The 13,632-nt window shown below is 57.1% G+C and overlaps 1 protein-coding gene across 1 annotated transcript; it reads right to left on the bottom strand.

The window, feature by feature from the left end:
- Nucleotides 1-9: 9 nt before the first annotated feature.
- LOC133361472 (uncharacterized histidine-rich protein DDB_G0274557-like) lies at nucleotides 10-501 on the bottom strand (the record flags this gene model as incomplete). Its single annotated transcript, XM_061580389.1, has 2 exons — nucleotides 365-501; nucleotides 10-181 (listed from the first exon to the last, which is right to left on the bottom strand). Coding segments are annotated over exons 1-2 (260 nt in total), but the record flags the coding sequence as incomplete, so codon positions are not given.
- Nucleotides 502-13,632: the final 13,131 nt, after the last annotated feature.

Raw genomic sequence — 13,632 nt, forward strand, 5'->3', positions numbered from 1 at the left:
AACCAGGGCCGGGGGCGGGATTCTAGAGTTGCCAGCTCTGCTCCTCCACCGCCGCCACCGTGGTGATGGTGGTGGTGGTGGTCGTGGTCGCAGCGGCGGTGATGGTGGTGGTCGCAGTGGTGGTGGTGGCTGCCGGGACTGTCAGGGAGCAGGCTCGGGGCGGTCGCTGGCTGCTCCATCGCTGGGGAACGAGAAGATCGCACGCAGCGTGGGGAGAGAAACTCTTATAGTGTAGTAGATGATGATGAGAGAGAGACACGCAAACTCCAAGTATACAGCAGCAGGCGTCAGGGTCTGGATCGAACCCACGACTTCCTACGCACCAGGCGAGGTAGTCAACATCTGTGTAGCCGCCGCCGCTCACCGGGACGATTGCCGGGGCTCCGTCTGTTCCGCACGGTGCACACCAGCGCCAGCACCAGCACCAGCAGCGTCACCAGCAGCGTCGCCATGGCCACCAGCGAGCTGATGGAGGCGACACGGCCGCTGGCAAAGAGCGTCACCACGTCCCCCGTGGACACCACGCGAGGTGGATGGGGCGGGTGGGGTGGCGGTGGGGGGTGTGGGGTGGGGTGGTGGTGGTGGGGGTGGTGGTGGGGGTGGTGGTGGGGGGGGTGGGTGGTGGGGTGGTGGGGGTGGTGGTGGGGTGGCGGTGGTGGGGGTGGTGGTGGGGGGGTGGGGGTGGTGGTGGTGGTGGGGTGGTGGCGGTGGGGTGGTGGGGTGGTGGTGGGGTGGTGGTGGTGGTGGGTGGTGGTGGTGGGGGTGGTGGTGGGGGGGGTGTGGTGGCGGTGGTGGTGGGGGTGGTGGTGGTGGTGGGGGTGGTGGTGGTGGGGGTTGTGGTGGTGGTGGTGGCGGCGGTGGTGGTGGCGGTGGTGGTGGTGGGGATGGGGTGGGTGGTGGTGGGTGGTGGTGGCGGTGGTGGTGGGGTGGTGGTGGCGGTGGTGGCGGGGTGGTGGTGGCGGGGGTGGTGGTGGTGGCAGCGGTGGGGGGGTGGTGGTGGTGGTGGCAGCGGTGGTGGGGGTGGTGGGGGGGTGGTGGTGGTGGTGGTGGGGGGGTGGTGGCTACGAGATTGGGGACACACGAGGAGATACGGGGAGACATGGGGAGACAGAGTCACGGGGGAAACAGACAGAGACACAGTGAGACAGATAAGGCAGAGAGACACAGACAGAGACACAGTGAGACAGATACAGGCAGAGAGACAGATACACAGACAGAGACACAGACAGAGACACAGAGAGACACAGACAGAGACACAGACAGAGTGGGGATGCTGCAGTGTTGTTGGATGAGGAGCGGTGGTGCAGCGGTTAGCGCTACACTGCGCTATGAACCCAGCGTCCCAGGTTCGATTCCCGCTCACGGCCAACACCGGTGACGATTATCTAAACCGTTCCCGGGCCTCCCCTAGGTCGCCTCAGCCTCAAAATGAGTACCTGGTGCGGCGTATAAACATCGCCACTGGGGAGACAAAGGCGGCCGGGCGTGGTGCTGGCCACCCACCCCTCGTGTAAAGTTCTGGCCTTCATAGGTGCTCGCTAACAGCACTTGCCCCAACTGTCTGTTAAGGCTACACGGGAGATATTTGTCTGTGTGTGTCTGTGTGTACCTGTCTGTGTGTTGTTGTTCAACACCGCCTTGCCAGGCACGCTGAGGAGAGGCTTGCGGAGCCCCAATGCGGTTTCAGGAAAGGGCGGTCCTGCACAGATGCCATATTTTCTGTCCGTCTGCTACAGCAGAGGTGTAGGGAATTCCAACAAGACCTACATCTCTGCTTGATTGACCTGGTCAAGGCCTATGATACCATCAGTAGGCCTGGGCTCTGGGCAGTTTTTCGTGCTTTCGGAGTCCCTGACCCTCTGCTCACGATCATTAAGGACCTTCATGATGGTGAGCGGGCCCGGATAAAACTACGTGGGGGAGTCAGAGCCTTTCCCTGTACACCTTGGGGTGCGACAGGGATGTCCTCTGGCTCCCACATTATTTAACATTTATTTTAACACATAGTTCGTGAAGCCTTCAATAGCTGTACCAGAGGAATTTCCATCTGTTACAGATACCAATGGGAGGCTGATCGATGCCCGGGTGCGGTCAAGGGATGGCTCCCTATCGCTCAACCATGTTGCGTATGCTGATGATTTGGTAATAGCTGCTCATCAGAAGAGGAGTTGGAGACGCTGCTGCTGAGACTGGAGCGTCCACTAAGAGGTGGGGCCTTACCATCAGCCCACCAAAACTAAGCACCTGCCTGGGTATTTTGTACCATTGGACACTCCACCCCCACAACTCCCAATTGGTGATTGAGGAGTTGTGGAGAGAGTGGAAAGTTTCCCATACCTGGGCAGTGTGCTCATGACTGGCTGAGGTCTCACTACGAATCAGTCGAGCGGCATTACCTTTCATCGGTTACATAATACTGTGTGGAAGCTACCTGGTTTGTCACTCCGCACGAATCTTCAGGTCTTCTCGGCCACGGTCATTCCCTCCCTTTCTCTACGCATGCGAAAAGTGGACCCCCCTAATGGAACATATTCGCCGGTTAGAAACATTTAGGCTGGCCTGTCTACGATCCATCCTGGGTTTAACCTGCAGGCTGGATTGTGTGAGGAGCTCACAAATCCCAGAAAGATCTGGGCAAAGTCCCATTGGTGAGCCTCCGGCAGGCAAGGCTGCGTTGGCTGGGCCATGTAGCCTGCATGCCCAGCCACCGCATGTCTGAACAGCTTTTGTTCAGCCGGATAGAGAGGGCTAAATGGGTGCGCCACTCACCCACCCACTCACCCACTCAATCACAACTATACCAAATCACTCGCTCACCCACCCAATCACTCACCCACCACTCACCACCCACTCACTCACCAACCAACACTCACCATCAATCACCCACGCACTCACTCAAACCACCACAATACTCACCACCCACTAAACCACCAATCACTCAACTACTTACCAAATCACTCGCTCACCCACCCACTCACCCACCCACTCACCCACCCACCCACTCACTCACCCACCCACCTACTCACCCACCCACTCACTCACGCACCCACTCACTCAACCACCCACTCAGTCAACTACTCACCCACCCACTAACCCACCCACTCACTCAACTACTTACCAAATCACTCGCTCACCCACCCACTCACTCACCCACTCACTCACTCACCCACCCACCCACTCACCCACTCACCCACCCACTCACTCACTCACTCACCCACCCACCCACCCACCTACTCACCCACCCACTCACCCACCCACTCACTCACTCATTCACCCACCCACCCACCAACTCACTCACCCACCAACCCACTCACTCACTCACCCACTCATTCACCCACTCTCTCACCCACCAACTAACTCACCACCCACTCACTCACCCACCCACCCACTCACTCACCATCCCACTCACTCACCCACTCACCCACCCACCCACTCACCCACCCACCCACTCACCCACGGCGCTGTGTGGTGGAGGGACGGAGACACACGACAGTGGAGACCACTCCCCTGTCTTCCACCGCGGGTAGCGAGCCGCGACTCTCACGCGGACGCAGTACTCAGCAGCGCCTGCAGGCTGAGGCAGCGCGTGGCGGTAGCGACCATCCCACAAAGCGCTCCTGGCAGGAGCAAGCAGATGGTCTCAGTGTGCCGGGTTCCGTGGATGACACGTTGGTGGTCTGGCCACACGGCAAAGATAGACTGAGCGCGTTTCTAAATCATCTCAACTCGCAAAACCCATCCATCCAGTTCAGCATGGAAGTGGAAGCTGACAGAACTCACCATTTCTGGACATTCAGTAGCAGCAGCAGCAATAGCATCGTCATCAGTAGTAGTAGCATCACCACCCACCCACTCACCCACTCACTCTCCCACCCACCCGCCCACCCACTCACCCACCCACCCACCCACTCACCCAACCCACCCACCACCCACTCACCCAACCCACCCACTCCACCCACTCACCCACCCACCCACCCACTCACTCACTCATCCACCCACTCACCCACTCACCCACTCACTCACCCACCCACTCACTCACCCACCCACTCACCAACCCACCCACTCATCCACCCACCCACTCACCCACCCACCCACCCACTCACCCACCACTCATCCACCCACCCACACACCCCCTCACCCACCCACTCACCCACCCCCCACTCACCCACCCACTCACCCACCCACTCACCCACCCACTCACCACCCACCCACCCACTCACCCACCCACCCACCCACCCACTCACACACACACACACCCACCCACCCACTCACCCACCCACACACCCACTCACCCACTCACCCACCCACACACCCACTCACCCACCCACTCACCCACCCACTCCACCCACCACCCACTCACACCCACACCCACCCACACACCCACTACCCCACCCACACACCCACTCACCCACCCACTCACCCACCCACATCACCCACCCACTCACCCACCCACACCACTTCACCCCACCCACCCACCCACTCACCCCCACCAACCACACACCCACTCACCCACCACCACCCACTCACCCACACCCACCCACCCACCCACCCCACCACACCCCACCCACCACCCAACTCTCACCGTGCTAGTCACACCCCTCCTTGTGGAGACCTCGGCTTGTTAGATGGTACAGCACGTCACTCTGCGCCATCCTCCTCCTCCACTCGCTCCTCATGGAGACCCGCACGGACAGCTCCCACCGCTCTCCCTCGTCGCCACCGCCATCACCGTCATCGCCGCCATCACCGTCATCGTCGTCGTCATTCTCGTAGCCATCTTTGTCGTCATGTTTGTAGTCCTCACGCTCACTACCACACTCCTCCTCCTCGTCACCACCCCTCGTCACCACCCTCGTCACCACCCTCCTCACCACCCTCCTCACCACCCTCCTCACCACCCTCCTCACCACCCTCCTCACCACCCTCCTCCAGCGTCGCATCCTTGTGGAGCATCAAGGTGACAGTCGGAGCACTCAGGCACGGCTGAGACACACACAGACACACAGACACACACACAGACACACACACAGACACACACAGGACACAGACACACACACAGACACACCACACACACAGAGACACTCACACACAGACACACACACAGAGACACTCACACACAGACACACACACACAGAGACACACACACAGACACACACACACACAGACACTCACACACAGAGAACACAGAGACACACACAGAGACACTCACACAGACACACACACAAACACACACATACACATACACAGAGACACACACACAGACACACACAGGGACACACACACAGAGACACTCACACAAAGAGACACTCACACACAGAGAGACACACTCACACAGGACACACACACACAGACACACAAAGACACTCACACAAAGAGACACTCACACACAGAGACACACACACAGACACACACACAAAGAGACACTCACACACAGACACACACACAGAGAGACACTCACACACAGACACACACACAGAGAGACACACTCACACAGACACACACACAGACACACACAGAGACACTCACACAAAGAGACACTCACACACAGAGACACACACACAGAGACACACACAGAGACACACACAGACAGAGACACACAGAGACACTCACACACAGACACACACACACAGAGACACACACACAGACACACACACAGAGACACACACGCACACAGAGACACTCACACACAGAGACACTCACACAGAGAAACTCACACAGAGACACAGAGAGTGAGACACTCACACACAGACACAGAGACACACACAGAGACACTCACACACAGAGACACTCACACACAGAGACACTCACACAGATAACTCACACAGAGACACAGAGAGTGAGACACTCACACACAGACACAGAGACACACACAGAGACACTCACACACAGAGACACTCACACACAGAGACACTCACACAGAGAAACTCACACAGAGACACAGAGAGTGAGACACTCACACACAGACACAGAGACACACACAGAGACACTCACACACAGAGACACTCACACACAGAGACACTCACACAGAGAAACTCACACAGAGACACAGAGAGTGAGACACTCACACACAGACACAGAGACACACACAGAGACACTCACACACAGAGACACTCACACACAGAGACACTCACACAGAAACTCACACAGAGACACAGAGAGTGAGATACTCACACACAGACACAGAGACACACACAGAGACACTCACACACAGAGACACTCACACACAGAGACACTCACACAGAGAAACTCACACAGAGACACAGAGAGTGAGACACTCACACACAGACACAGAGACACACACAGAGACACTCACACACAGAGACACTCACACACAGAGACACTCACACAGAGAAACTCACACAGAGACACAGAGAGTGAGACACTCACACACAGACACAGAGACACACACAGAGACATAGACAATGCCACTCACTTGTCTTCAAGGGTAACACCTCAACCACGACCCAGGGTGACGATGATGGTGGTGATGGTGGTGGTGATGATGGTGGTGATGGTGGTGATGGTGGTGTTGGTGGTGGTGATGAGACGGTGGATCTGACGCGAAGTTGATAGCGGTCGCCAGGATGTCGCAGCGCTGAGGAGACATCGCACCGTGTCTCTGTGGTGGCAGCGCAGACGGTCCGCCAGTGGGCTCGTGCATAGCTGCACAGACAGAGGACACGGGGAGGAGGAGGTGGTGGTGAGGAGTGGGTGGGTGAGTGGGTGAGTGGGTGGGTGGTGGGGTGAGTGAGTGAGTGAGTGGGGTGGGTGGGTGAGTGGGTGGGTGGGTGGGTGAGTGGGTGGGTGGGTGAGTGGGTGGGTGGGTGAGTGGGTGGGTGGGTGAGTGGGTGGGTGAGTGGGTGGGTGGGTGGGTGAGTGAGTGAGTGGGTGGGTGGGGTGGGTGAGTGGGTGGGTGGGTGAGTGAGTGGGTGGGTGAGTGAGTGAGTGGGTGGGTGAGTGAGTGGGTGGGTGAGTGGGTGGGTGGGTGAGTGGATGGTGGTTGAGTGAGTGGTTGAGCGAGTGGATGAGTGAGTGGATGGGTGAGCGAGTGGGTGAGTGGGTGAGCGAGTGGGTGAGTGAGTGAGTGAGCGAGTGGATGAGTGAGCGAGCATCTCACAGTTTGCTGTCCACCCTGTAGGGTAACGTCCAGGAGCTTTGAGCTGCTGCTGGTGGCGACGTCCACTTCAGCGTCGTGGTCCCAGCGGAGTTGCGTCAGCAGGTCGCGAGACTCCACGCGGACATTCAGAGGGGGAGTCGCAGCTGGGGAGATGGGAAAACGGCACTCGGTGTGCGCTAACCACTGCACCACCGCTCCCCACACTGCGCTAACCACTGCCCCACCACTCCCCACACACAGTGCGCTAACCACTGCACCACCACTCCCCACACACACACATACAGTGTGCTAACCACTGCACCACCGCTCCCCACACACACACATACAGTGCGCTAACCACTGCACCACCGCTCCCAACACACACACACAGTGCGCTAACCACTGCACCACCACTCACACACACAGTGCGCTAACCACTGCACCACCACTCCCCACACACACACATACAGTGCGCTAACCACTGCCACCACCGCTCCCCACACACACACATACAGAGCACTAACCACTGCACCACTGCTCCCAACACACACACAGTGCGCTAACCACTGCACCACCACTCACACACACAGTGCGCTAACCACTGCACCACCGCTCCCCACACACACACAGTGCGCTAACCACTGCACCACCGCTCCCCACACACACACAGTGCGCTAACCACTGCACCACCACTCCACACACACACACAGTGCGCTAACCACTGCACCACCGCTCCCCACTCACACACACACAGTGCGCTAACCACTGCACCACCACTCCCACCCCCACACAGTGCGCTAACCACTGCACCACCGCTCCCCCCACACACACACACACAGTGCGCTAACCACTGCACCACCACTCCACACACACACACAGTGCGCTAACCACTGCACCACCGCTCCCCACTCACACACACACAGTGCGCTAACCACTGCACCACCGCTCCCCACACACACACACAGTGCGCTAACCACTGCACCACCGCTCCCCACACACACACACACACAGTGTGCTAACCACTGCACCACCGCTCCCCACACACTGTGCTAACCACTGCACCACCGCTCCCCACACTGCGCTAACCACTGCACCACCACTCCCCACACACACACAAAGTGCGCTAACCACTGCACCACCACTCCCCACACAAAGTGCGCTAACCACTGCACCACCACTCCCCACTCACAAACACAGTGCGCTAACCACTGCACCACCACTCCCCACACACACACAAAGTGCACTAACCACTGCACCACCGCTCCACACACACAAAGTGCGCTAACCACTGCCACCACCGCTCCCCACACACACACACAGTGCACTAACCACTGCACCACCGCTCCCCCCCCACACACACAGTGTGCTAACCACTGCCCCACCGCTCCCCACACACACACAGTGCGCTAACCACTGCACCACCACTCCCCACACAAAGTGCGCTAACCACTGCACCACCACTCCCCACTCACACACACAGTGCGCTAACCACTGCACCACCACTCCCCACACAAAGTGCGCTAACCACTGCACCACCACTCCCCACTCACACACACACTGCGCTAACCACTGCACCACCGCTCCCCACACACACACACTGCGCTAACCACTGTACCACTACTCCCCACACACACACACAGTGCGCTAACCACTGCACCACCGCTCCCCACACACACACACAGTGCGCTAACCACTGCACCACCACTCCCACCCCCACACACACAGTGCGCTAACCACTGTACCACCACTCCCCACACACACACACACACAGTGCGCTAACCACTGCACCACCGCTCCCCCACACACACAGTGCGCTAACCACTGTGCCACCACTCCCCACACACACACACAGTGCGCTAACCACTGCACCACCGCTCCCCACGTCCACCACAACCTGGTACCCGATGTATCGACCACCTCTGGCTGTGCTCACCGCGTGTGCACGTGACGAGGAGGGAGAGGAAGAGTAGGCCAAGTCTCGAGAAGAGTTCTCGCACCGCCATGACACCCACCTGGGACCCACGTGTTTCAGTTTCTCAAGTCACGTGGTGCAGAGAAATTCGATTCCCGGTTCGATTAACTCCACTTGCGTCGATTCTTAATGGGATAACATTAGGAATCGATTCTTGTAGTGGATTTATAGAGTCGATTTCTATTGGGATAACATGGGAATCGATTTATAGTTGATTAAGCTATTGGAATCGATTTACGTTGAGATAACATGGAAATAGACTATCGTGGGTGTGTGTCCATGTGTGTGTGTGTAAGGTCCGGCAAAACAACCTCCTACCTCCTCGCGGTGCCGGACGGGCAACACTGTCGTGGGCAGTGCTGTGGGGGGAAGTCCAATGCCCATTGGCCTCTCCCCTCATGGCGTCTGTGACCACCACAGTGGCTAAACGGGGGCTCTGGACGGGTGTGAGGGGCTGGTAACCCCTCCACCTTCAATTAACCACCACTAAACCACGAATTAAACATAAACCTGTAACAAATAAGCTTGTGCCGGAGGCCCCGGGGGGGTCAGGCTTTTATGACGTCTCCTGGCCAAACCCCATTTGGCGGAGCCAGGAGATTGAATTTTCATCCTCGGGGCTCCTCCAGAAACAACAAAAAACCATTGCGGATGGCCACGTGGAATGTTCGAACGCTCACTGCGGAGGAGAGGCTGCCACTCCTCTGTCGGGAGCTGGACCGGTACCGCCTGGATCTCTGTGGCATTCAGGAGGTCCGGTGGACCGGTTCTGGCTCCTGCCACCATGAGGGGTGGACAGTCCTCTACTCGGGGCAGGAGACTGCCAAACAACAGGGTGTGGCTCTTCTTCTGAACAAAAGAATGAAGGGGGCGTGGGAGCGTGGCGGTGAGGTGTGGGAAGCTGTAAGTCCCAGGATACTTTGGGCTCGCCTTCCCATCAACCAGAGGCGAGGAGTGGTGGTCGTGGTTACTTATGCCCCCACCGAAGACGAACATCCGTGGAGGGATGCAGGCAAAGCCGATGAGTCAGACTCTTTCTATGACCTCCTGTCACAGGTGCTTGCTAAAGTGGCCACTCGGGACAGAGTCATCTTGTTGGGTGACTTCAATGCCCGAGTTGGTCATGATGCTGGTACCTGGTCTGGAGTGATTGGAAGGCATGGGCCAGATCAGCTCAATAATAACGGTAGGAGGCTGCTAGATTTTTGTGCAGCCCATGGGCTTGTAATTACCAACACGCTCTTCCGGCATCGGCGCATCCACACAACATCATGGATACATGCCGGGTCCAAGCAAGAACATCTGCTGGACTACATAGTGACGGACCAGCGGATGCGAACCCATGTCCTTGACACCAGGACCTACCGTGGAGCTGATCTGTCCTCTGACCATCGACTAGTCATCTGTAAGATGCGCCTGCCTTTCTTCCACTCCGGTGGTGGGTGTACACCCAGGATCCCATTCCAACCAAAAGTGGCCTGGTCTCAGTTAGCTGATGAAAGTTGCAAGCGAGAATTTCATCATCGCTTGCAGCTGGGGTTGGCATCGTCCCCCACTCCACCTGATGTCGAGGGGAAATGGGCGAGGTTTAAGACTGTGACTCATGCAGCTGCAATGGCTGCTTTGGGTACGCGGTCCAGACCTCCCCAGAAACCCTGGCTGACAGAGGAGGTGTTCAGGTTAATTGGGAAAAAGCGTCAGGCCCACTCTCATCGCCTATAGCATCCCACGTCAGAGAATGAGGAGGTTTACCGCAGCCTTCGCTCGGAAGTTCGGAGAGCCGTAAGGCGCTGTAAGGATGGGTGGTGGTCGCGGGTTGCTGAGGAGATGGAGTCTGCCTCAGTGGCCCGTGATCACAAATCACTATTTAACTCCATCAAAAAAGTAACCTGCAGCGCCACACCTATTACCATCATTAGAGGAAAAAACGGTGATCCAATCTCCGACCCCCAGGAACAGGTTTGCAGATTTGCTGAGCATTTCTGTGAGGTCCTGGGGGAGGGAAATTCTCTCAGCCAGGAAAACATCATGGCACAAAGTGGTGATAACCCTGCTGAGGCTGCGGTGCCTCAAATATTGGAAGAGGTCACCCCCTGTGAGTGGCTGGCTGAGGTGCCAGCTGTTGAGGAAGTACTGAGGGCGATCCGGAGTCTGAGACCAGGGAAGGCATCGGGCAGAGATGATCTCCCAAGCGAAATGCTGAGGGAGGGTGGCGTTTGTGCACAGACTGCCCTATATGACATCATAACAACAGTCTGGACCACTGGACGGGTTCCGCAGGACTGGAAGGATGCCCTGGTGGTCCCCCTCTTTAAGAAGGGGGACCGTACCGACTGTAACAACTACAGGGGCATCTCACTCCTCAGTGTGCCGGGTAAGGTCCTGGCAAGGATTACTTGCTAGGCACGCTGAGGAGAGGCTTGCGGAGCCCCAATGCGGTTTCAGGAAAGGGCGGTCCTGCACAGATGCCATATTTTCTGTCCGTCTGCTACAGCAGAGGTGTAGGGAATTCCAACAAGACCTACATCTCTGCTTTATTGACCTGGTCAAGGCCTATGATACCATCAGTAGGACTGGGCTCTGGGTTGTTCTTCGTGCTTTCGGAGTCCCTGACCCTCTGCTCACGATCATTAAGGACCTTCATGATGGTGAGCGGGCCCGGGTAAAACTACGTGGCCGGGAGTCGGAGCCTTTCCCTGTACACCTTGGGGTGCGACAGGGATGTCCTCTGGCTCCCACATTATTTAACATCTATTTTGACCGCGTAGTTCGTGAAGCCTTCCATAGCTGTACCGGGGGAATTTCCATTTGGTACAGATATAATGGGAGGCTGATCGACGCCCGGGTGCGATCAAGGGATGGCTCCCTATTGGTCAACCATGTTATGTATGCCGATGATTTGGTAATAGCTGCTCATTCAGAAGAGGAGTTGGAGACGCTGCTGCTGAGACTGGAGCGTGCCACTAAGAGGTGGGGCCTTACCATCAGCCCCACCAAAACGAAACATCTGCCTGGGTATTTTGTACCATCGGACACTCCACCCCCACAACTCCCAATTGGTGATGGGGCAGTTGTGGAGAGAGTGGAGAGTTTCCCATACCTGGGCAGCGTGCTTATGACCGGCTCCAGTTTATCAGCAGAGGTCTCACTCCGAATCAGTCGAGCGGCAATATCTTTTCATCGGTTGCGTAACGCTGTGTGGAAGCTACCTGGTCTGTCGCTCCGCACGAAGCTTCAGGTCTTCTCAGCCACGGTCATTCCCTCCCTTCTCTACGCTTGCGAAACGTGGACCCCCCTAGTGGAGCATCTTCGCCGGTTGGAAACATTTAGGCTGGCCTGCCTACGATCCATCCTGGGTTTAACCAGGCTGGATTGTGTGAGGAGCTCACAAGTCCTTGAAAGATCTGGGCAAAGTCCCATCAGTGAGCTCCTCCGGCAGGCAAGGCTGCGTTGGCTGGGTCATGTAGCCCGCATGCCCAGCCACCGCATGCCTAAACAGCTTTTGTTCGGCCGGATCGAGGGGGCTAGACGGGCGCGGCATGGGCTAGAGAAGAGATGGAGTGATGTGGTACAGGAGGACGTGGAGCTGAGTGGACTTGCCGATGACTGGTACCAGCGGTGTCAAGATCGGCCTCAGTGGAGGAGGCTCGTGAAGGACGCTACTGGGCAGTTGGAGGCAGTCGCCCTCCAACAACAACGGAGGGCGGAGGAGCGACGCTCACAACGAGCGGAGCGCCGGGTGGCTAAAGCACAGCAAGTTGGCACAGTAGGGGGCACAGATGGTGCATCAGCCACTCGTCTCAGTCAGTCGACCCGTGGCACCTGCTGGGTCTGCCCCGTGACCTCCTGCCAGCGGGCGTTCGACACTTCACGTGGCCTCAAGGTGCACTTGGCCTGGCACAAGCGTCGTGGTGACGTCTCCGCCACTTAGTGGCGAATGACTGTTGTTGTTGTGTGTTGATGTTTGTAATTGCAAGTGTACATTAGGGACAGGCCTGAACCTGAGTTTCTTGCTTGAGGGTCACGTGACAGCCCGTCCAGCCGTCAGGTCACGTGACTTATCGACCCTCGGAAAGCTTCCCCACCTGCCCGTCTGTCTGTCCCGTGGCCCCATCTCCCTCCCTCTCCCTCCTCATCTCTCTCGCTTTCACGCGGACAGCTGGGGAACCACCACCCACCACCACCACCACGCACAGCACACACACAACCACTGCTTTCTTATTAAGATAATCTGTTCATCTGCTCTCATGAGAATAAGCTCTTTTTTAAATCCTTTATATTAAGTTCGCTTGCTTGCTTGCTTACGACCGTGCAACTCTTTCGGTCGTTTTTTAACACACTTCCCGTGATCCAATAGAGCTGACATTTTGCACACAGACTCGTTGTGCGTGACAATTTTCGTGAATTTTTTTTTTTACATTTTTACACTGTTTAGGCAATTTCTTTTAAATATTTAATTACCAATTGCTTAATGGTGGCAGACAATCATCTCTGACCCATAGGTGGCAGCCATCTCAAGCCAGAGGACGAGAGGACTCGAGCCGCCACGCATATAAAGGATTTA

The sequence above is a fragment of the Lethenteron reissneri genome, unplaced genomic scaffold, assembly GCF_015708825.2.
Source record: "Lethenteron reissneri isolate LAM-NWPU_2019-01 unplaced genomic scaffold, ASM1570882v1 scaffold_1093, whole genome shotgun sequence".
In the NCBI taxonomy this organism is placed as follows: Eukaryota; Metazoa; Chordata; class Hyperoartia; order Petromyzontiformes; family Petromyzontidae; genus Lethenteron; species Lethenteron reissneri.